At 38.0% G+C, this 24,042-nt stretch overlaps 1 protein-coding gene and 1 long non-coding RNA gene across 2 annotated transcripts; both read left to right on the top strand.

The window, feature by feature from the left end:
- Positions 1-344: 344 nt before the first annotated feature.
- Positions 345-18,096, top strand: LOC110096643. The gene is made up of 4 exons (XM_020822680.2): positions 345-1,123; positions 16,928-17,297; positions 17,377-17,522; positions 17,724-18,096. Exons 1-4 carry the CDS (start codon positions 506-508, stop codon positions 18,000-18,002), a joined length of 1,413 nt encoding a protein of 470 aa, XP_020678339.1. The 5' UTR covers positions 345-505; the 3' UTR covers positions 18,003-18,096.
- A 662-nt stretch (positions 18,097-18,758) lies between these two features.
- On the top strand, positions 18,759-21,871 carry LOC110096647. Its single transcript, XR_002303121.2, has 2 exons — positions 18,759-18,979; positions 21,553-21,871. It is a non-coding gene; the product is annotated as an uncharacterized LOC110096647 (long non-coding RNA).
- The last annotated feature ends 2,171 nt before the right edge of the window (positions 21,872-24,042 follow it).

Here is a 24,042-nt window from a genome sequence, read left to right as displayed (position 1 = left end):
GGGCTCGAGGAGCGCTGGGATCGCGCCAGACGGGAACCCTAGCAGCTGCGGGGAGAAGTTTTTTCAAATCTAGGTTTTATCACAATTATATTGAGGATTGTTCGACTGTCTTGCATTGCAAATTAGAAAAGTATTTTCTTAGGCAACCGATGCGATGACCAACTCTAGTACTCCATTTTCGAATAAGGTGTCTTTGAAGATACATTTTCAATCTCTCCAGTGTTCTGGGTGTCAAGATCATTCTACTTCTATTTTCGATGTCATCAACACCACCTTGTCATTTCTAAACATCTTAAATTTTCTATTCTTTTTTATACATGTCCAAACTTCAATCACCCCAATCTACTTTTAATTACTTGATCTTTATTATTGTCGAGTTAATTTAACAGAGATTCCGGTTCTCCACTTTTCATAGCCCTGACTGGAGATTTCTTCACATCCAATTCCAGTTTGCAAATTACATTTCCAAATCCTCTTCCAGCAAATCGCAGAAGCAATCTTAGCAATGCCGAATGCCTGGAAGAAGGAGAAGGCATCCCCTCTTCTCCTCTCCATCCGAGGTATCTTCCTACTCCTCGTCATTCTCTTCCTCCTCATCCTCATCTTTTTCCGACCCCTCTCCTCCCAAAACCCTAACCCTAACCCCATCTCCCTCCACTTCCAAATTCCAACCCTAAACCTTCCCCATGGCCTCCCTCTTCTCCCCTTCGACTGTGCGGCCTCTCCCCAAGCCTCTCCTGTCTTCGCTGCACGCGTTGAGGGTCTTCATTACCCTTTCCTCTACTCCCTCGCCGATTTCGGATCTCTCCCCGAAAAACCCCACAAAAACATTGTTCGTATGATGAAAGGAAAGCCTTTTCGCCGCCCGGAGATCTCCTCTACTATCCAGGAGTTCCTCCAGGGGTCTAAGCCCTTCGATGGGATTGTAATTGATGTTGGAGCTAACGTCGGGATGGCGACATTTTCCGCCGCCGCCATGGGATTTAGGGTGGTGGCGTTTGAGCCAGTGTTTGAGAACCTGCAGCGGATCTGCGATGGGGTCTTTTTGAATAGAGTTTGGGATCTGGTGGTGATTTTTGAGGCAGCTGCTTCAGATCGGCTCGGGAACATCACGTTGCACAAGGTAGGATCGTTTTTAAGATTTATTGGTATTGTTTTGATATTTGGATGATTAAAAAAAAGAAGATATTTGGGTGATTTAGGATCTGCAAATGACATTTGTGAGGTGGATATGGATTGGATGTATGTTTCTCACATCGATGTCACTGGGGTTGAGTTTCCGATGGATTTGTGTTGTAATCGTTCATGTATGGAAAATAGTTTTTAGAAATTCATAAAGGGCTTTTTTGATTGATTGAAGTTAGACAACATGTTTCCATAAATTATGGAATTATTAAATCTTTGGATGTTATTAAAAGTCAATGTTGATTTCAAACTCGATAATGCTTCTCAAAACTTCTTCAAGTCTGATAATTTCATTTTTCATGTTAGTGAAAAATAAATCATCAATTTTCTTAAACATTTTTCTAGTTACAACAACCAATTGGGCACTTCGAAAAAAAGTAAAAGAGAAGTGTTATTGAGAGTTCTAAAAAAGAAAGGGATTAATAATGCGTATATTCAAGTCATTAGGGATATGTATGTTGGAGTTGTTACTTGTGTTCAAATACAAGGTGGGTTGACCAAGCATTTTCCAATTTCAGTTGGATTACATCAATGATCAGCTCTAAACCCATATCTTTTTTGCTTTAGTCATGGATGTTCTTACTAGAGATTTACAAGAGGATGTTTCCTAATGTATGCTTTTTGCTGACGATATTCTTCTTGTTGATAAGACTAAAGAGGGAGTTGAAGTTAAACTTGAATTATGGAGGTCAACCTTAGAGTCTAAAGGTTTTCGTTTAAATATTGTGGTTTGGTGTTATCCTCTACGTGATACACTGATTGAGAGTTATAAGGAGATCATTATTGTGCTGACGGTCAAAGAGTGACGACTCTATTTACTGAGCCAACGGTTTACTGACACTGATAATAACACTGAAAAATACCGTGATAGCCATAACTTCTACTTGTTTAATGTGACTACTGAAATGGAAACTCACTTTCTCATAAGCTAATGATTTGCTTCATCTATGTAGGATTGTGAGGAGACCATACACGAGGAAAAGCCTGTTGTCTAGTTTTAATCAGCATTTTCAATTTTCCTATTTTGCTAATATCATAAGCGGTTCATTTGTTCCGCTCTTTTTGAAATATGCAAGCCTGGAACTCAAATTGTGCTAGAAGATTCAACACTTTCCATACAATAAATTTAGTGTAGACAATATTTTTCTCAGTAAAGTTAAAATGAAATAACACATTCATAGAACCATTTTCTTAACTATTGGGGTCGGTTGTATGGATTTTCATTTTTTCATTCATTTGTTTAAGTATTACATGAGGTGCTAAATATATTCTTCAGAAATCATGTTGAATAACTTCCATCTATTTTACTCTATGTCAATCCAGTCTCTTTAATATTTCAACATTAATTTTATCTTCTTATTTGATTGGTCTTTTCAATCCTTTGTTATGCACGTTTGAACATCTAAGTTTATTTTCAATTAACTTATCTTCAATATATATAACTCCATCCATTCCTATAATAGAATCATTCCTTAATTTTTTCTTCTTTGTTTTACAACCACATCTATCTTATCATTCTCATTTTCATTTTCGCTATGTGAACTTGAATATTGAAGAATTTTTTACCACCCAACAGTTGGCTTCATATGATGGTTTTATATAAGTTATCTCTAAGTTTTCATGTTATTCTTTTATCAACATAATACTCTTGAGACACTTCTTTATTTTAGTCATTCAATATTAACTGTAGAAGTTCTATCATTATATTTTCATATATACATCTTCATTTTCTATATAATAGATCTAAGATACTTAAATCGATCACAAATATTACTTTATCTTAGATAAAAATATTGATTGATAATTGTTAATAATACATCCATTAATTGCATATAATTATTTCAGTATTTGTTATATTAATTTAAATTTTTTATCTTCTAGTTTTTTTAATTTAATCTAATTTTTCATTTATTTCAATGAATTTGTCAATGATTAGAACTATATTGTTTACAGAAATTATATAGGATACCTCATTCATTATATTATTCGCAAGTATGTCTTAAATAAATATCAGAAGATAAAAATTCAATGTTGATCATTGATATGATATCATTACAATTTATATGTTTTGTATAATCTCAATGTTCTATTTGAAGTTGTTACATTTGGTATGAGATATGCTTCTTAATTCATATGTTTTGTATATTTCACATTATCATAATTTGGGTGATAAAATGAACTATTTATGCTTCAAGTAGCTGTTAGCCCATCACATCCATTCTACTTCTTGATTTATCGCCATGTCGGCTTTAACCTTGAGTTTTGTTTTGCGCCAACAAACGTCGGAAGGAGGTCTGGGGAGCGGATGGGGGACTTCCATGGCCCGTCGGAGTTGGATTGGAGGCAGAAGACGGAGATAAGAGCGAGGAGGAGGATGATTATGATGTAGAAGCCAGAGAATGGCTTCATGAGAAGATAGAAGCAGAGACAGATACGTGGCAAGGAGGAATCTTGGGGCTGTTTGGTATGGGAGACAAAAAACCGTTTGCCTGGATTTAGCGTAAATCCGACTTAAATCCCGGTCTAAATCCCATACCAAACAGCCCCAAGATTCCTCCTTGCCACGTATCTGTCTCTGCTTCTATCTTCTCATGAAGCCATTCTCTGGCTTCTACATCATAATCATCCTCCTCCTCGCTCTTATCTCCGTCTTCTGCCTCCAATCCAACTCCGACGGGCCATGGAAGTCCCCCATCCGCTCCCCAGACCTCCTTCCGACGTTTGTTGGCGTCGTCTTATCTCCGGAGACTAAACTGCGGTGGAAAGGCGCGTGTTTTTACAACAATACTGCGTGGATGGAGTTTCACAATAAGAGCAAGTCAACCTACGGCGGCGGCACTCTCCATATAAAGGTTGATTCCTTATCTGTTTTTTGTGTGTGTGTGTGTTTGTGAAGATTTTGGTGGAAGTGGGAACTGTGTTTCTTATATTTGTCTTTCAGCGGGAGATAATTAGTTTTTTGGTATTATATTATTTTTTTTTGGGAAAATTTGGGGCAAAGCCTGTATATTAAATAAAAAGGATTACAAGAAGAATACAATTCACCTCATAGGATATACATGTAAAGAGCTGTGAAATCAAAAAACAGAAACACCCGTAAATCCAAAAAAGAAACACAAAAATGCCTTGGAGGGCTCAGGAAAACACCTGAACTGGTGTACAGGCGAAGCGAATTGATGTTGTACAATATTGCGGAAGAACTCCTGAGGAGCATCAAACCTGCTTATAACGAATTGGCCTCAACTTCGTTCGGCGTCAGAGCCACGTTCCCACGTTCTCTCTGCTATTTTAGTCATTGCGTTTTAGCTTTTTGCTTTATTAGCTAATTCTCAGTTTAGTCCTTAATCGCTCTTGTTTTACATCCAGCTTCTATATAGCCTGGAATAGAAAGAGAAAGAGGTAGCAAGCTTATTACTACCAAAACACTGTTCCATTGCTCTTTGGAATTCTTCTTTTGATCTTGCAGCCTTCGGTCGCCTGTTAGATTGTTTTTGTGTTGCAGGTTTACACCAGCTGGTATCAGAGCAATCTAGACGATCACTGGGATGGCCGAGCCAAGCCGACGAGCTGCTCCTGATGACGATCAAAGCCAGGATGTATGGGCTGCTCTCGCACAGATGTCCAAAGAAATCTCGGAACTCAATGCTGAGTTTCGGCGGTTCTCGGCGGAGACGAGACAGGAGATACAAACTTTGCAACAAACAGTGGGCGCAAATCACAGATTGAGGCGCGCCAGGCGTGAAGACGTCTTCCCTGATCAGCGGGGACACTTCGGTACAAACCGACCTACTGGAAGGATTCACTTCGGGAATCACGACTTCTCTGACTCAGACGATGACGATAGGTGCCGTCCAGAGTATGGTCTGATTGAACCCGACGAGCGATTATGTAATGCTCGTGGCGAAAGGCGGCAAGAGAGGGATCGTCCGCCTCCTCATCGAAGTGAGTTTCGGGTTAAGATCGATATTCCTTTCTTTGAAGGACGTCTTCATATTGAAGACTATTTGGATTGGGAACAAGCGGTGGAGACATTCTTCGATTATATGGAGATTCCCCCTGACAAACAAGTCAAATATGTCGCGTGCCGACTGAAGGGCGGTGCTAGTGCTTGGTGGCTGCAATTGTTGCAGAATCGGCGAAGGGAAGGAAAGGGGGCAATTCGAAATTGGTATCGGATGAAGCATTTGATGCGGGGGCATTTCCTTCCTACCGACTACGAGCAAATGCTATATATGCAATACCAACATTGCAATCAGGGGCCTCGGTCAGTTAATGATTACACGGAGGAGTTCTACAGGTTAAGTGCTAGAAATAACCTGCATGAATCAGACAATCAATTGGTTGCTCGATACATTGGCGGTTTAAAGGAATCATTGCAAGATAAACTCCAGCTCAACTCAGTGTGGGCACTGTCCCAAGCAGTCAATTTCGCTCTCAAGTCTGAGACTCAGCAATCCCGGCATTCTAGAAGTTATGCAAGTCGGAAACAGTTTTCAGAATCTGTAGGCGACTCCAGAATACCGAGCTACAACAAAGTCGTTTCTCCTTTAGTGCCCTCAGGCTCCCACACTAGTCCACAACCAGATCCTAAAGTGCCGCCGAAACCAAAGTTCCCTGTTCAAAACAATCCATATACTAAGCCTACTAATCTCAAATGCTTCCGTTGTTTCCAACCCGGGCATAAATCTAATGAGTGCCCCACCCGACCGCAGCTGCAAATTGTGGACGGAGAAGATGACAATAATCAAGGGGCGGCGTATGAAGACAATGAGGATTTTGTCGAAGAGGTGATACCTGATGAGGGAGAAACGGTGGTGTGCATCCTTGAACGTTTACTGTTGGCTCCACGGCAACCCACAAGCTCACAACGAAATTCAATTTTTTGCACACGATGCACGGTGAGTGGCAAGGTGTGTGACCTGCTTATAGATAATGGCTGTACCGAAAATGTGGTGTCCCGTGCATTAGTACAGGCATTGCAACTGAAAACCACTAAGAATCCTCAACCTTACAAAATCAGTTGGGTTAAAAAAGGAGTGAACATATCCGTGACTGACATGTGCTGACTTAATTTTTCAATTGGCAAGAACTACACGTGTGAAGTCCTTTGTGACGTCATTGAGATGGACGTCTGTCATATTATACTCGGGCGGCCATGGCAATACGACAGCGGAGCAATTTACGACGGTCGACAGAACACTTATTCGTTTGAATGGAAAGGCAGAAGATTAAAACTCTTGCCAAATGTTTCTGCACCTGGTCCCCCAGCCGCACCGCGAGGTAAAGAAAAGGCAGTTTTGAACATAGTATCCGGTGCTTCTTTGATTCATGGCCAACACAATTACATCCTTGCTCTGGTAGTCACGGAACTACAGGTTGGCGAACCTTCTCGTGTTCTACCTCCGGCAGTTGCTAAACTGTTAGAGGAACTCCAGGATGTCACCCCCACGGAACTACCTCCTGTTCTGCCGCCAATGAGAATGATACAACACCAAATAGATTTAACTCCTGGAGCCAACTTGCCAAACTTACCCCATTATCGGATGAGCCCAAAAGAGCATGAGATCTTGCAAGAGATCATTGATGAATTGCTGTACAAGAAGATGATCCAACCTAGCCTCAGTCCCTGTGCCGTGCCGGCGCTACTAGTTCCGAAGAAGGACAATAAGTGGAGGATGTGTATCGACAGCAGAGCCATCAACAAAATTACTTCAAAATTTCGGTTCCCTGTCCCACGGATTGAAGACCTGCTCGACAAGCTTGCCAACTCTAAGGTTTTCTCCAAATTAGATCTTCGCAGCGGGTACCATCAGATTCGAATCAGACTCGGCGATGAATGGAAGACCGCCTTCAAGACTCGACCGGGACTATACGAATGACGAGTAATGCCATTTGGTTTGTGCAATGCACCAGCCACCTTCATGCGGTTAATGAATGAGGTATTGAAAGACTATCTTAATACAATTTGTGTCGTTTATTTCGACGATATTTTGATCTACAGCCCTTCCTACGAGGAGCATGTCAAACATCTTGAAGAAATCTTACAAGTATTGCGGAAGCACAAGCTTTATCTCAACTTATCCAAGTGTGAGTTTGCAATGGACAGGTTTATTTTCTGGGCTTTATTGTCTTTGCCGAAGGTGTTCGCACTGATCCCCAGAAGATTAGCGCCATCCGTGACTGGTCAACACCTCAGAGCTTATTTGATGTCCGCAGTTTCCACGGGCTCGCCAATTTTTATAGGCGATTCATCAAGGGCTTCAGCATAATTATGGCACCACTAACCGATTGCCTGAAGGGCAAACAATTTACCTGGACGGAGGACTGCCAACGCAGCTGGGACACCATGAAAGAGGCATTGATTTCTGCACCCGTGCTAGCCTTGCCGAATTTTGAACAACCGTTTCAAATTGACACTGATGCATCTGTCATTGGCATTGGCGCAGTTCTATCTCAAGCTGACAAGCCTGTTGAATACCTCAGTGAAAAGTTAAGCCCTGCCCGCCAAAAATGGACCGTCTACGAACAGGAGCTGTATGCTGTTGTTAGAGCCTTGAAACATTGGGAACATTACCTCCTTCATCAAGATTTCGTACTATGTAGCGATCACTGCGCGCTACAGTTTCTTAACAGTCAGAAAACCATTAGTCGCATGCATGCCCGATGGATATTATTCTTGCAGAAATTCACCTTTGTTCTTAAACACAAATCGGGTAATCAAAACAGAGTAGCTGATGCGCTAAGCCGAAGAACTGCTTTAGTTACTCAGCTGCAAACAGAACTAACCGGCTTGGAATCTTTAAAAGAATTATATGGCACGGACAGTGATTTCCAGGAGGCATGGATGAAATGCCAAACTATGCAACCTGTTTCCGACTTCTCCATCCGTCATGGCTATCTCTTCAAGGGGAATGCACTTTGCATTCCGGAATCCTCCTATCGGCAGCAGTTGATTAAAGAGGCCCACGCCGGAGGTTTGGCAACCCATCTTGGTCGAGAGAAAACGATTCAACAGCTCCGGGCCCGATTCTTTTGGCCAAAACTCCACCGGGATGTCTCCCGATTTGTGGAGAGGTGTGCCATATGCTAAGAATTTAAAGGGAACAAACAAAATACATGATTGTACACTCCTCTGCCAGTACCAGATTCTATTTGGGAGGATATCAGCATCGATTTCGTATTGGGACTGCCGAAGACACAAAAGGGGGCTGATTCCATCATGGTGGTTGTGGATCGTTTCTCCAAAATGGCGCACTTCGTGCCTTGTGAAAAGACCTTCGACGCTGTCAACTTAGCTCGCCTTTTTTTTTAATGAGATAGTCCGCCTCCACGGACTACCGAGGAGCATTACATCTGACCGTGACGTCAAGTTTGTTAGCCACTTTTGGCGCGAGCTGTGGAAGCGCTTACATACCTCTCTTAATCTGAGTTCCGCATACCACCCACAATCCGACGGCCAAACGGAAGTGGTAAATCGCACCCTCGGCAGCATGTTGCGATGCTTGGTGCAGAATAATCCGAAACAATGGGAGCATTCCCTTAGCCAGACAGAATTTGCTTACAATTCCATGCCTAACCGTTCGACGGGCAGGTGCCCCTTTGCCATTGTGTACACCAAAGCACCGAACCATCTACTTGATATTGCTATGCTTCCGAAGTGTGCAAATAAATCAGCTGCCGCTCTCACTGATCAATGCCAAACTGTTCTTGAAGAGGTCAAATCTCAGCTGATTTCATCCAATTCAGCCTATAAGAAAATAGCTGACGTTCATCGGAGGCATGTATCCTTTCAACCAGGTGATCTAGTCTATGTGAGACTCTGTAAGGAGCGTTTTCCCGCCGGTACTCACTCCAAATTGAGCCCGCGCAAGTATGGCCCTGTTCCGATCCTCAAACGAATTAACGATAATGCGTATATCGTTGATTTGCCGGGCCATCTCCACACGTCTACAACCTTCAACGTCGCGGATATCTTTGCATACCATCCACCAGACGACACAGACCCATCACACATTCAGGTGGAACTTGAATCTTTTTCGGCGGGGAGCAGCTGATGTGGTACAGTATTGTGGAAGAACTCCTGAGGAGCATCAAACCTGCTTATAACGAATTGGCCTCAACTTCGTTCGGCGTCAGAGCCACGTTCCCACGTTCTCTCTGCTGTTTTAGTCATTGCGTTTTAGCTTTTTGCTTTATTAGCTAATTCTCAGTTTAGTCCTTAATCGCTCTTGTTTTACATCCAGCTTCTATATAGCCTGGAATAGAAAGAGAAAGAGGTAGCAAGCTTATTACTACCAAAACACTGTTCCATTGCTCTTTGGAATTCTTCTTTTGATCTTGCAGCCTTCGGTTGCCTGTTAGATTGTTTTTGTGTTGCAGGTTTACACCATGAATTCAATGCAGAAGACTGCTCAGCGCCTTAAGAAGAGCAAAATAACGTCAGTCGAAATCTCGGATGCCATCAAGCAAGCCCCCGAATGGTCCAACGGTTGCAGAATCAAAATGCTAGGCCAAAGCTAGACCAGAAACTGACGGGAGAAGAGGCCATCCAGGGAAATCGAATCACTAGTTCGACTCATCATTGCCCAGAGGCGATAAAAAATCCAGCTCGAGAGCACATTTGACGAGTGAAGCAAGTTGGAAAACGTTCGTATAAACTTTCTATATTTTTCCATCTTGCAGCTTTAAGAGAAATAGCCAGAATTACCAAATGATAAACAACATAAGAAGAGGCTTGCTTTTGAGAGAATCTTCTATTGCTCCTTTCCTGCCAAATAAAATAAAGCAAACAACAAACCATAAAATAACTGAAGTTTCTATCATGAGAGTTATAGCAGTGATTATCCTCCAAAAATTCAAAAAGCTGTACAAGAGTAGGTCTCAAGAGAAATGTCTCAACTTTAGGCAACAAGGTATGAAGAATCTGAAACGGTAATCGCATTGAAAAAAGAGATGAGTAATACTTTCCTCTTCAACCTCACACAAGGGGCACGTGGGATTAATATAAATATTTCGTTTGGCAAGCACTTTCACAGTTTTAAGACCATTCCTCACAGCCAGCCATGAATAAGAAGAGAATCTTAAAGCAAAACATTTGTGCCAAATATACTTATGCCAAGGAACTTTAAGTTAATTAGAGAAATAACAGTTCTTGAAAGTTTTAAATATAGGGGTACCATCACCTATCCAGATGATGTTAGCGTTTCCGTCTAGGATAAGTGTCGAACTAATAAATGAGTAAGCATCCATAGAGAAAAACCCACTAAGCTGCCACTTCCCATCACAAATGTAGTCATTCACATCTAGATAAGCAGTGGGAGAATGGTGAACTAAATTTGCCAGGGAATTACCATTGACCCACGGGTCCCACATCATAGACAAACGGTTATGAGATTTCAACACCTGAAAGTGGAGGAGGTGTTTAATTTGGGAAGCCACAGAGCATAGAAATTTCCAGAACTTAGAAGCTTTCTGGGTTGGAGGTTTGAAAGGTGAATGTTAATTGTATCTAAACCATTTAGATGTAAGAGAGCTGTGGTTGTAAAGCCTCCAAATAAAATTGCATGCATACCCAAAATAAAGAGAATGAATGTCAGAGATTCCAAGCCCACCAAAACATGTGGGCAAACATATGTTTTTCCAAGCAATAAGATGAAGTTTCTTCTCAGTCGTGGAGCCATGAAGGAGTAACTTGGAGCACAATTTATCAATAAGTTTGCAATAAAAGCACAATTTATCAATAAGTTTGCAACAACTTTTAGGTATGATCGCCCCTCTTATCCAATAAGCTAAGGTATTGGACATAGTAAATTTGAGGTACTGAATTCTACCTGCAAAAGACAAAAATTTTACTTTCCAACCAGCAAGTAGAGCAGAAATCCTGCTCAGTAGTGGTTGGAAGTGAGAGGAAGGAAGTTTTTTAATGCCAATAGGAATGCCAAGATATTTAAGAGATTGAGCTGAAAGGGTGAAACCAAGAACATTTTGGATGTCTCTTGCTAAAGAGGAGTCTTAGGAGAAAATTAGAGAGCATTTGCTTTTATTGATAATGAGTCCAGAATTGGCAGCAAACAATTCCAAGGTGCCATTCAGAGCATGGGCATTCGCAATATTGGCCGGACCAAACACTAGCACATCATCAGCATAGAGTAAGTGATTGAAAGTATTCGATCCACAAGTGCTACCCGTAAAATTCCCTGCATCCAAAGCATAAGAGAAGGCATCCATAGCAATTGCAAAGAGCAAAGGAGAAAGTGGGCAGCCTTGACGAAGTCCAGTAGATGAAAGGAAGAAGCCCTCCAAAGCACCATTAATACAAATAGAGAAGGGCACGTCAAAAATACAGCCCCTGACCCAATAGATGAATTTTTGGGGAAAACCTTTCTTAGCCATGCGCTCAATGAGGAACTCTCTAGAAACAAAATCAAAGGCTTTTTTGATGTCCAGCTTAACACAAAAGAAATTATAACCTTTCCAGGCCCCAAATTCCCTAAGAATTTCAGAGGCTAAAATGATATTGTCCGACGATAACCTTTTTTGAATAAAGTCCGCTTGACTGTCATGAATAATATAAGGCATGATCCCTTTCATCCGATTCGCTAAGATCTTAACTATAATTTTGTAAAAGGTACTCATAGAGAGATGGGTCTGTAATCAGAAATATGGGCTGCATGAGGGGTTTTTGGGATCAAGACAATAGCAGCGGCTTTGACAGAATTAGGGAAGGATCCAATGTTGAAGAAATTTTTCACAGCTTGGCATTCATAAATCCAGTAATCTCCCAAGAAGATTTGTAAAATTCAAAAGTGTAACCATCTCAGCAAAAACCGCTCCAGCAAAAACTGCTTCTTTAATTTCCAAATCTGTGACATGATTAGAGAGGGAATCAGCAATGTTCTCAGGAATAATGTCACAACATATCAAGACAGTGAATGCCAACCAGATTTTTACACGCAAAAACCTTATCCGGGCTGTTAAAGCCACGGACATTCCAGCAACCTATGGCTGGCAGGGTCATTTGGATTTCGAAGATGATTGCGCCTTCTTAGCGCCTTTGGACCTTGGGGGCTTTGATTGTTGTGACTTGTGCTTGTTCTGTTTTTCAAGGGGTTCCTCTAAGCAAGTGATAATTACTGCTAGAAGAGATTTCCGGTTCATTCAGGCTATCGGGGGGCTCTTCAGGTTGAAGTATAGCAAATTTATTAGGTGAGATGGAGGAGCTGGGAGGTTGATGAGGCCAAGAAGGAGGGGTCTTGTTGAAGTATTTTTTCGGGGATGCTTGCATATTTTCCTGAGCTTCCAAGAGCTTGGGGGAATCAGAGGAAGAGAGCGTTTCAACAATAGGATTATCTGTAGTGGGAAAATTAAGATTGGGGATGGGTTCTGATGCGGGCTCCACTTGGCTTGCCATCATAGGAGAGGCGGAAGTAGGCGGGTTGCTGGTGGTGGGAGGGTTCTGAAGGATAGATACCACAAGTGCAAAGAATAAAGGACGCCATTAATTTAGTCTTCTAAAAACAAATGAACAACCACAATGCATTAAACATGTCCGATTATGATATTGAATAAATGAAGAATGATTTTGGAGCAATATTAGATCAAACAAACTAAACCTGAGGACATCGCTAAAAAAAATAGTAAATATTTATGCATATACAAAACATAAATAGAAAAGTACAACTGCAAAAAATATCAAAATATTTTCGAAGAAGTCCTATCAAATGCTCTATTGATTACCTAAAGATGCAATCCAAATTGCACACCTTTCTTTGTATTAGATATCATTAACATGATGAGAGAAAACATAATCTATTTTTCAAACTTTTCAGTGATGCTGTGTGAACCCTCTTATTGTCAACTCCTAAGCTTCCACTAAAATGACATATAGCCATTTAAATATACAACTCTTTGTAAAAGTTGGCAAGATATTGTTCAAGATTGAACTATTTAACAACTGAAATAAAGTTATCAGTTCGATGCATGCCATTAAAAGACAATCAACATAACAAAAACAATTAGGAATATACATTACAATAGAGAATCCACTGCATTATCATTATCATTATTATCATCATTAACCACATCCCAACCATTTGGGATTGGCAAATTCATTGCATTATGAACCAAGAAAAATGTTAATTTCTAGTGCTAATATGGAACCAACCTTGTCATCAACATTGATGTTTGAGAACCAAGGTTTTGGCCGTTCCTCGAATATTGCATCCATATGCTTCCTGAGAAAAGCAACATTTGAGTTCTCTCTCCATCATGTATTTGTAAACAAAGGGAAAACATCGCACAAAACACGGAGAGTTCCTAACATCCCTGATTGCACAAGGAAGATTGACACTCCATGATGTTTTACCTAACACCACAAAATAGTGAAGATACACAAAGATGAAATAAGAATGTTATTAGAGCAACTAAATAAAGCAAAAGCCTTCTCTCCTAGACTTGAATTTATAGATTGTGGTGGCAACTTACATGTTCATACTCTTCTTTAGCCTCCCACTCATCAAACTCAAGGGTATGCTCTCGAGACAATAAGTAATAATCTCATGTCACCCGGTATGGAGTTGCAAAAATATAAATATCCATAAAAGTCCAGCTATGAGCATTTGCAACCTGGCCAAATTATGAAAAGAGAATGTTGGGGTGTATTATGAATATTTAAAATTTTGGATTGGAAAACTGTGCATTAAGTGGCATGAATAAACTGATTGTTCTTCATGAGAAATTGTATGAGATGATAAATGAATGTAGAAAAAATAGATACAAAAACTTCAAATTAGAAGGCACTGAAGAATTATCATGATTCAATTCCTTCAGGATGTAACAATTCTGCTTCCGTTTTATCTGCTTGATGATGACAAATTAATCAAAATTCAAAAGTCTAGCTTTCCTCAGACTTTTATAGTGAAAAGTTGGGTGGTGTATAAATGTAGTACCTAAATACAGACATGAAAAGAAAAAAAAAAGTGTATGAATGTCAAGGACCTAACCATGAATGATTTAGAAATCACAATAAAAATGTTTCATTATTGACTTCTAGTTTAAATTCATTTTCTAGAGTTCAGGTGTCATAGGATCAATATGTAAAGTTACAATATATATATTCCAATCTGGATTACCTAAACCAGAAAGAGCATTGTTAGTACAACGGAATATAAAGTTCTTACAGAGAAAATTCTAAATGTCCTCTGACATTACCAAGTGTTATTTCAGATTAATAGAATCACATATAGGAGGAAGTCAAAAAAAAAAAAAAGGCAACATTAAGCAGCCAATAGAAACAGGAAAATCGTATATCATTATTACTACAGGTAGTCTTATTACCGCAGAAGCGGTCATTACACTTTCTCTCTGGCCTCTTTTGAGAGCTCTCAACTACACTCAAATTCTCTCTAATTGCTAGTTCTTGTAACATCAATTACCATTTCCATGAATCTCAAAGCATCGTAGCACTTTTTTTTTGTAGCATCCATGACCTTAGTTGGGAATTTGACACCTATCTATATAGTATACCTTGTTTATTGCTTGTGCCAACTCGCAACTTCTTTAGGCTCCATGGTATCGTGCTCTATCCTCTCATTAAGCCGCCATGGTATCGTGCTCTATCCCGTGACTTTCGTGCCTTATACTCTCATTAACACCGTGCATGCAAGCTTAAAAGGAGTTTCAGTATAAGTTTTTAGAGGATTTATGCTCTAAATCTACTTATGTTATACTTTTATCTCTTATATTGTCTCTTTTTTTTTCCTATCGATTACTCTCTCTCTCTTTCTTTTCTAAGTTTTATTCCCTTTTCTACATCTTTTATTCACTTTGTTGTAATCTTGAAAAGAATTCTCTAACTCTCTGTATTAATGATCTACATTTTCTAATATAGTTGGGTCACATGATATATTAGAGGTGTCAAAATGGGTTAATGAGTCGAGTTCAGGTCTGACCCAAAATTGATCCGACTTGAATCTATTCAACACGACTTTGACCTATTTAATAAACATGTCCAAATGATAGACTTGAATTCAACCCACCGGCAACTCGAATATCCCAAACACGACTAGATAACTCATTTTGATTAAATTTTTTTTAATATACAGTTTAGCTAAATTGATAAAAAAATATGGAGATTATGCCAACAAACAAAAGAAAACAAATAATGGGGTCATTTTTTAGTCAAAATTTGGTTTGTGGGTCAACCCGAATCCAACCCGTCTATTAAACAAGTCAACCTGAAATTAGTTTTTTCAGGTCGAGTCTCGGTCATGTTGGTGGGTCGGATCATATTTTAACTCTCCTAGTATAAATTTTTCTCGTTTTATGTATTTGTGATTGCCTTGCTCTTGCCTCCTGATGCATATACCCAACCTTTTTCTTTCTCTCTTTGTATGCACCTTCTTTCCTCTTGACTGGGTAGCAACATTCCATTTTCAGATTTGCATCAAGTTCTATATTGAGTTCGGAAATTTAAAAGTTGAAGATTTCAACCATTTAGTTTGGGCTTAAGTTTGACTTAAGCTAGTCCTTTGAGCTCAGCCAAACAACCCAATTTGACACTCTTAAGCTTGTTTAAGCCCTTTTGTGTCTCCTCCTATCATAGCACATGTCATTTGCTTCTCAAGCGATTGACCTCTTTTTTGGTCACTACTCTTCACTTCTCCGGTGATTAGCTTAATTGTTAGCCTCTGCTGCTCGTGATTACCCTAGTCAGTAGCTGTGCTCTCTGCTTCCCCTAATTGCCCTGTTTGAGCTACCGTCCTCTATGACTAAATGTCTAAATTAACTCATGTGTAGGGATTATTAATATGCCAAGATAAGTTGAGAAAATAAATTAAACAAAAAAATGCAACCAAGCTGTTTTTTAAATTTACCTCAACTTACATTTGTCCGTCTGCTCAAGTGCTAAACCTCTCGACATCTATTTTGGCATATCTTCGCTTAGCTTAATTTTAAGCTACATTAGTCTGTCTTTTTCAGATTATTTAGGATGTTGGATTTATTCAGATGGGAAATCAATTTCTTGTGTTGCTTTTGTCCTGGAGATCTACAAATCTGCTGGGCTTTCTGATCCTATTGCCAGCTCCATACAAGTCAATGAGTTCACGGTGAGTTAATCAACCTATATATTTATCATTTAAACTCAAGATTATATATATATATATATATATATATATATATAGTTTTTGTGGAATTTGATTATGTCGATCAATTGGATTTGTGCTGTTGCCTTGGGCCTCAACATTTGTCGTGCTCGTTGGGGGGTGCGGGGGTTTCTCCCTCTGGAGCACGACAAATGTTGTGGTTCAAGGCAACAACATAAACCCGATTGATCGACACAATCAGATTCTACAAAGACTAACAAATTTACCACTTCTCTCTAAGCCGTGTATGAGCGGAATCATGAGTTTTCATAGAATAAAGAATTGAGTTTCTTTTTGGAGTAACTCATCAAGTTACAATTACTTTTGTTGTTCTGAATTATGCATCTTGTTTTGTTTTATATTTGAAAATAGGTTTGGAATTTGTGATTTGAGAATTGCATTTTGATAATATATCTTCTCCATTCACCTATAAGCTATAGCTATTGTTCTCACATTTTTTTACTTGATTATTAGAAAAGGACAACTTTGACAATTTATTTAACTATTAAAAATATTATGTTTGGTGCAATCTTGTGTTTAGATTGTTGATTTGTCTTTTCATTCTCAAATTTCATACTCTGTTGGCTCTGTATTGACAGAAATATAGCTATCCAAATATCAATGGTTGTCGCACTTGTTCACAAGATAATCTGATGAGGTCTTTCTTTAATAGCCATGGACGACTATCTGAACCAGATTTTAGTAAAATTTTAGATAAAGAAAGTTGCTCAGGCGATTTGTGTGAAGAGATGCTTGAAAATGCAGATATTTTTAGACTTTCATCTCTCTTACGTGAGCTCATGGGTGAAGGTTCACATAGACAATTAGTTACTACAATGGAATTTTACCATCATCCAAAGTTTGCTCATTTTTTTAATAAGCATTTTTGTGAGGCAATTGTTATTGAGTATCTTCCTACTGGGGTCTTTTCTGATCCCTTTGAACTGCAACATCTTGTCGGTCGTGAAGGTTAGAAGCTTATTTTGTAATCTTGAAGCATTTCATATTGTGTAAATGTTAACTTTTTTTTTTTTTTTAATTTTTACAGTGTTTCTTAGTGCTTCTGTTTTTGGTGACACAAATCTGGAATTGCCTTCTGCTCTTTCCAATATATCTGTAGTAGAGATTCACATTAATATCAAGAGTGACGCCCAAAAAATTGTTGTTCAACTGCCTCTTCATTCTAGATACCCGGTGAGTTTGGAATTTATATTAAAATTATTCTTATATTGTTAAGAAATTTAATAAAATCATGCATGGAGTATTGGTTTTATATGATGAGAAAAATTGATATATTTTGTTATACTAACATTTACTTGCAATAATACTCTTACTTAAAATATATCTTTTTGATGCCCCATATATCTAACTTTGCTCTCATTTTTTTTTCCTCAGCCTCTTAATTCAAGTGGTTACATAAACATAACAATATGCAAACCACATTTGTTCATACGTTGCAAACCAAAAATCACTCGAACTACAGCTTGTTCTTGGACTCTGATTGATTTCGGTGTCTTGTCTGGAAACAATGTGACATGGAGATTTCCTTGTGGAAATGCAGTGCACACAAATGCTGTAACTATTATAACCTTTTTATCATCTATTTTTTGCTCTCTTTTTATTGTGTTGTCAACCATATATCATTCAAAGAAGGATAAAAGCAAAATGGAATAGCTATACTGTAGCACATATACTTCTTATATTCTGTTAGGTGTATAAAACTCTCTTGATTTGGTTGGTAAAATCATAATTTTGAATCTTTTAACAATGCTGGATGTGATGAGACTTTTGTTCAAAATGATACTATGAGAGAATGGATGGGTTGAAGGAAAATGTTATTTTTTTAATGTCAAAATTTAAACAATATGCTTATTAATTTATCCATCATCATTTTAATATATATACACACACGTATGAGTGCCAAGTAAAAAAGCTATCGAATCTTTAGCCCATCGGTAAGGGGGGAACTGAGCAATACAAATCGCTTATTAAACAAATGAATATAATATAAATGTTTTAGCGAGGCGAATGATAGTTATTCGTGAACAAAGAGTGTTTTTTGACAGATTTAATTATTTTCCAACAAATCTAGGCTTTATCATAATTGTACTGATGTAATACAGGTAAGGATATTTGGTTAGGAGCGGGCTTATAATCGTTAAACATTGAAATAATTATGATATATGGCTCATCAAAAAATAAATTTAATCAGATTTAAACTGTTAGCAATTATTAATCAAGATCATTTTGATTTTTTTTCTATTGGTACATTTCAGATGATTATTAAAAACACTATGGCAAACAACTTAGAAATGTCAACAACGCCAAATGGAGCCTAAGTTTGCATCACAAAACTTAATTTTATATATCACTAGGTGTCACAAGTTTTAAATTATATATATAAGAGGGGCGGAGCTGTTCACCACTTAGGGGCAATTATCCCTAAAAAAAATTAAAATACACAGGAGTTATTTGGTAATTTAACCTTCTCATTTTATTTGTTTGCACCCACCGACCAATGTTCACGCAATCGGTAAATGGCGAGCCCAGGGTTTCGCTTCGTTTGCTCCTGGCTCCTCTGCGTTTGAAGCTCGAAGGTCGAACCGTCGAAGGTCGAAAACTCATCTTCTTCTTACCTTACCTTCTTCCAAGTAAGCTCTCTTTTTTTTTTTTTTTTTTTCTTGCTTCGGATGAATTGCTATAGGAAATTGCATCATGGTTTCTAAAAGATGAACAAAAGAGAATGTGGATTTATTCTGTTAACATTCTGTTAATATTTCGGATTTATTCTGCTATAGGAAATTGCTTCGGATCTTTGAAGGACGCCTCTATTTATTCTGTTAGTATTCTGGTTAACTTCGTCTTCATGTTTCCTTAGATTTATGGAATTTATAATGGACCGTCCACTCCTAATCATATATGCTTGATATATTATCAAAAATTTATCTTGATCGGGCACGGAACTCGAGCCAAAATTGAGTTGGAAGTTTCCAAAATTAAATCTAAGACCATCGGAACTCCGATTTAAGCAAACTTATAGTCGAACTGAACGTCTCAAAAAGACCAATTCAATGACACCAAGTTCGACTCAATCCGAGCCCAAATGGGACCAAATTGAAGACCCGAAGCACATTTGGAAGGTTCAAACTACAAATTGGATGACTAAATAGTTTCCAAACGTTACGTGCTTATAGTCGAGTCGAGCGGCTCGATGAGACAAATCCAACGAGCTTAAGATCATTGAATTAGGACATCATTAAGAAACTCAATTACTCGATAAATGATCCATGATCAAAGGAGTCTATATCGACCGTCCATTCAAATCACTTCCAACATACCCTTGATCTCCCTCCTACCTCCGTCGCCCCCTAAATATGGTCTTTTCGACCTTCGTTGCCTCCAACTACGATCCTTTTGACCTCCGTCGTCAGACAACAATCTTTTTAACCAATGTCGCTCGCTGATTATGGTCCTTCGGACCTCCATCGCTAGACAACGGTCTTTCTGATCACTGTCACCCGCTGACTACGGTCCTTCTGACCTCCGTCATCAGACAACGGTCTTTCCGATCTTTGTCGCCCGCCGACTACTGTCCTTCCGACATCTGTTGCCAGAATACAACCTTTTTGACCTTTATTGAATGCTGATTATGGTCCTTCCGACCTCCATCGCATGACAACAGTCTTTTTGACCTCCGTTGCCCGCCGACTACGGTCCTTCCGACCACCGTCACACGACTACGGTATTTCGGACCTCCTTCGGCCACCGACTAAATGAACATATCAAAACTGATTCTTCCAATTCCCACCATGAAATGCACTCTATATGATGTATATTTGATACATCAAACCAAGGCCTTCCCCTCAAGGAAGGACCTCATTTGTAATTGACTGCAAATACTAGTGGATTCATTGAAACTGGGCTAGGCCCTGTGATTTTTTCCCCTTTTCAGGGATTTCCATGTAAAACTTTGGTCTCTTATGAACGCTACACCTCTTTTATTTGATTGTGTGCTGAATCTTCGTACAAAGCTAAGACATTAAATTTTATATTTCTCAATTGTCACAAATATTCCAGGACGCAACAATGCTTTTTTTTAATGAGCATGGCAGCACACATACAAATTAGTTTAGGGTTTAAATCCATTTTTGTGATCAAACAAAATTAAAATATTTCTGCACAAGCTAAGCTGTTATCTTTTCAATTCCATTTATGTGATCATAATTTGCTTTCTTACAATAAATTAATGAACTAGAATTTGGTCAGTCTGCTATAGTCCAATTCAACAGAACCATAACCATTAAAGAAAGAAAAATGCTTAGAAACTTCAAAACATTCGAGTAACATATATTACAAATACATCTGCCCGGTAAAATTTTCCGATCTGGTATAACAGTGCATAATAGGAAGCAGTACCTAAGTTAGTAATGCTTTAAGAGAAAACAAGAACTCAAGCAGAGAAACCAGAAATCAGAAACAGGCATATATATATTAGATTTGGAGAGTGCAGATGTTGGATTTTTTCATGTCTTGGATATTAGACTTGAGTACTTGGTTCTCTTGACTTGGGAAGTGTGCTATCTCTCTAAGCCTCTTGTACTCCTCCATGATACAATTATTCTTCAAATAAAGCCTGATGTTCACTATCTTCATATCTTCTCCTTTATGTTCTTCACAGCTATCAGCTATGGTTTCTTTTCTTCAACCTGAAGGATGAACTATCTTATTAGTTAATGAAAATTCAAACAACTATGAGGAATTACTTCAGTGAACACATGAGCCTCACCTTTCTCTTCTCCAATTCCCTGACCTCACTCTTGACTTCAAACAACTAACTTTTTTCTTCTTGAGAAATCTGCTTTGGGGTATTGTAGATGACCAACTATTCAAGGCGAAGAACGTAGATGAACACATTATTCTACTTGTAGCTAGATCTTCGCGTTAAGTAGCTGAAGGAATATAATAGGCAGGACAAAGACAAGAGTAAGTCATTGGCTTTTTATATAAGAAAACAGATACTTTTTATAAGGGAATGTTCCAAATAAATTCAACTAAAATATGATATGTACAAAACAAAATTATATCATATCACTTCACTAATTTTAAGATAAATTCAATAATTTTTAAGTACATTTTGATATAATTTAGCACTTATGTGTAGCTTATGCTTAACATTTATTCTGTTTAGCTTTCAATACATTAATTTAATTTTTACTATGTTTAGCTAACAATAGATGGATCGGTATTTGAAATGGAAGGAACGTGTTGAGATTCATATTAATAATCTTCCTATGGACCCTGCGTTTCGACCTTCAATCTGGAGTTATGATGTAAATAAAAGAGACAGAGTTCAACGAGCATATTTGCTGAAGGGATCTTATCAACCAGTAAATCATAATTTTCACCAAACAATAATAAGATGTTGCTCGGAGATTTAATTCTAAATTGTTTGAAGAATAGCTGGTTGGAGTATAGTGTACACAAATATCCTGCATTTTGTTTGTACTGTTATCTATTCAAACCTCAAGAACATACAAATACAAGTCGGAATTTAGTAATGAGTTACTTCTTTGTGTGATATGCTTAAACTCAAATGATTTCTTCTTTGCTTATGATCAAAGGAAATTGATATGTCTAGTAGAGTTATATCAAAATGATTTTTCTATAGTTGAGCTTGTGGCTATTAAAAATAAGTTATTAACTTATATTATTGATATGCGTATGAGTGATGGGTTCTCCTCTCTAAGCAGTATTGTTGATTTTGCAAAGCAAATTGTTAGGGTCAAAAAGGGTGGTGTGTATTCTCTGCTTTACAGACTTATTACTTTAACATTAACTTTCCAAGTTGCTACTGATACAGTGGTGAGAGCATTTTCTGCAATGAGGATTAGTAAATATCGATTGCAAAAAGCTACTGCAGAATGCAACAAAAAAGTTGTCTCAAATGAAACCTTAATCTCTATTCTAACCTTTTGAAATTTTGGCTTGAGATAAATTAATGTCCAACTTCAATACATCTCTTAACCCTTTAATATCTATAATATACACACGTGGGTGTTAAAAAATTATTACCTATGAGAGTTATCTTATTATACAATAAAAAATACATACATACAACAACAACAACAACATCAAACCTTTGTCCCACTACGTGGGGTTGGCTATATGAATCCTTTGTCTCCATTGTGTCTTGTTTAAACTTTAAAGTCAAGTTCTCGTTTAAATCTAATAAAGAAAAACTATTTCTAATATTTTATACCCAAGTCTTTTTAGGTCTACCTCTACCTTTCGTAACATAAGTCAAATCTAATATATCTACTTTCCTAACCGAGTCATCGAAAGGTTGTCGTTTTATGTGACCAAACCATCTAAGGTGACTCTCTCTAATCTTATCTTCCACAGGAGCTACTCCAACCTTTTCTCGTATATGCTCATTTTGTATCCTATCTCTAAGGGTAAAGCCACTCTTCCACCTGAGCATCCTCATCTCTACAACACTTAACTTAGTATTAAGATTCTCTTTTAATGGACAACATTCAGCACCATAAAGCATTGCAGGTCTCACGACCATCTTAGATAATTTTTCTTTTAAGTTTGAGAGGGACTTTTCTATCACACAACAGACCCGATGCATTCCTCCACTTCAACCATCCAACTTGAATTCTGCTCATAATATCCCCATCTATATCACCATTACTCTGAATAATAGATCCAAGATATTGAAAACGCGTACTCTTATTAATGACTTGATCGCCCAAAGTCACAATCCCCTCACTAGGTCTATTACTACTAAAATTACACTCCATATATTCTGTTTTAGATTTACTCAAGCGAAAACCTTTAGACTCTAAGGTTGACCTCCATAATTCAAGTTTACCTTCAACTCCCTCTCTAGTCTTATCAACAAGAAGAATATCATCAGCAAAAAGCATACATCAAGGTACATCCTCATGCAAATGTCTAGTGAGCACATCCATGACTAAAGAAAAAAGATATGGGCTTAAGGCTGATCCTTGATGTAAACCAATCAAAATAGGAAAATACTTGGTCAAACCACCTTTTGTTTATACACAAGTAATAACTCCTGCGTACATATCTTTAATGATTTGAATATAAGCGTTATTAACTTCTTTCTTTTCAAGACTCTCCATAGCACTTCTATTGGAACTTTATCATATTCTTTTTCTAAATCAATAAGTATCATATGTAGATCCTCCTTATTCTCTCTATATTTCTCCATCAAATCTCTCAATAAATGTATGACTTACATAGTAGACCTACCCGGCATGAATTCAAATTGATTTTGAGAAACATTAGTATCACGGCGCAACCTACGCTCCATAGCTCGCTCCCATAGTTTTAAAGTATACACATTAACTTAATTCATCTATAATTGGCACAATCTTGTGCATCACCCTTATTTTTAAAAATAGGAATTAACACACTCATTCTCCACTAATTTGCATTTTTTTAGTCTTCAAAATAATATTAAAAAGTTCAGTAAGCCAAGAAACTCCTTAATTTCCTAAGCATTTTTACACCTCTATTGGAATATCATCAGGTCCAACAGCTTTTCCACCTTTCATTATCTTTAAAACATCTTTAACTTCGGTTTTACTAGTATGTCGATAAAAACAAAAATATTTATTTTTCATTTAGGGTGCTAGGTTCACTAAAGCCAATCGTATTTGCACATTCTTCATTAAAAAGTTGA

The sequence above is a fragment of the Dendrobium catenatum genome, unplaced genomic scaffold (assembly GCF_001605985.2).
Source record: "Dendrobium catenatum unplaced genomic scaffold, ASM160598v2 fragScaff_scaffold_743, whole genome shotgun sequence".
Classification (NCBI taxonomy): domain Eukaryota; kingdom Viridiplantae; phylum Streptophyta; class Magnoliopsida; order Asparagales; family Orchidaceae; genus Dendrobium; species Dendrobium catenatum.
This window is presented reverse-complemented; position numbering and strand designations above follow the sequence as displayed.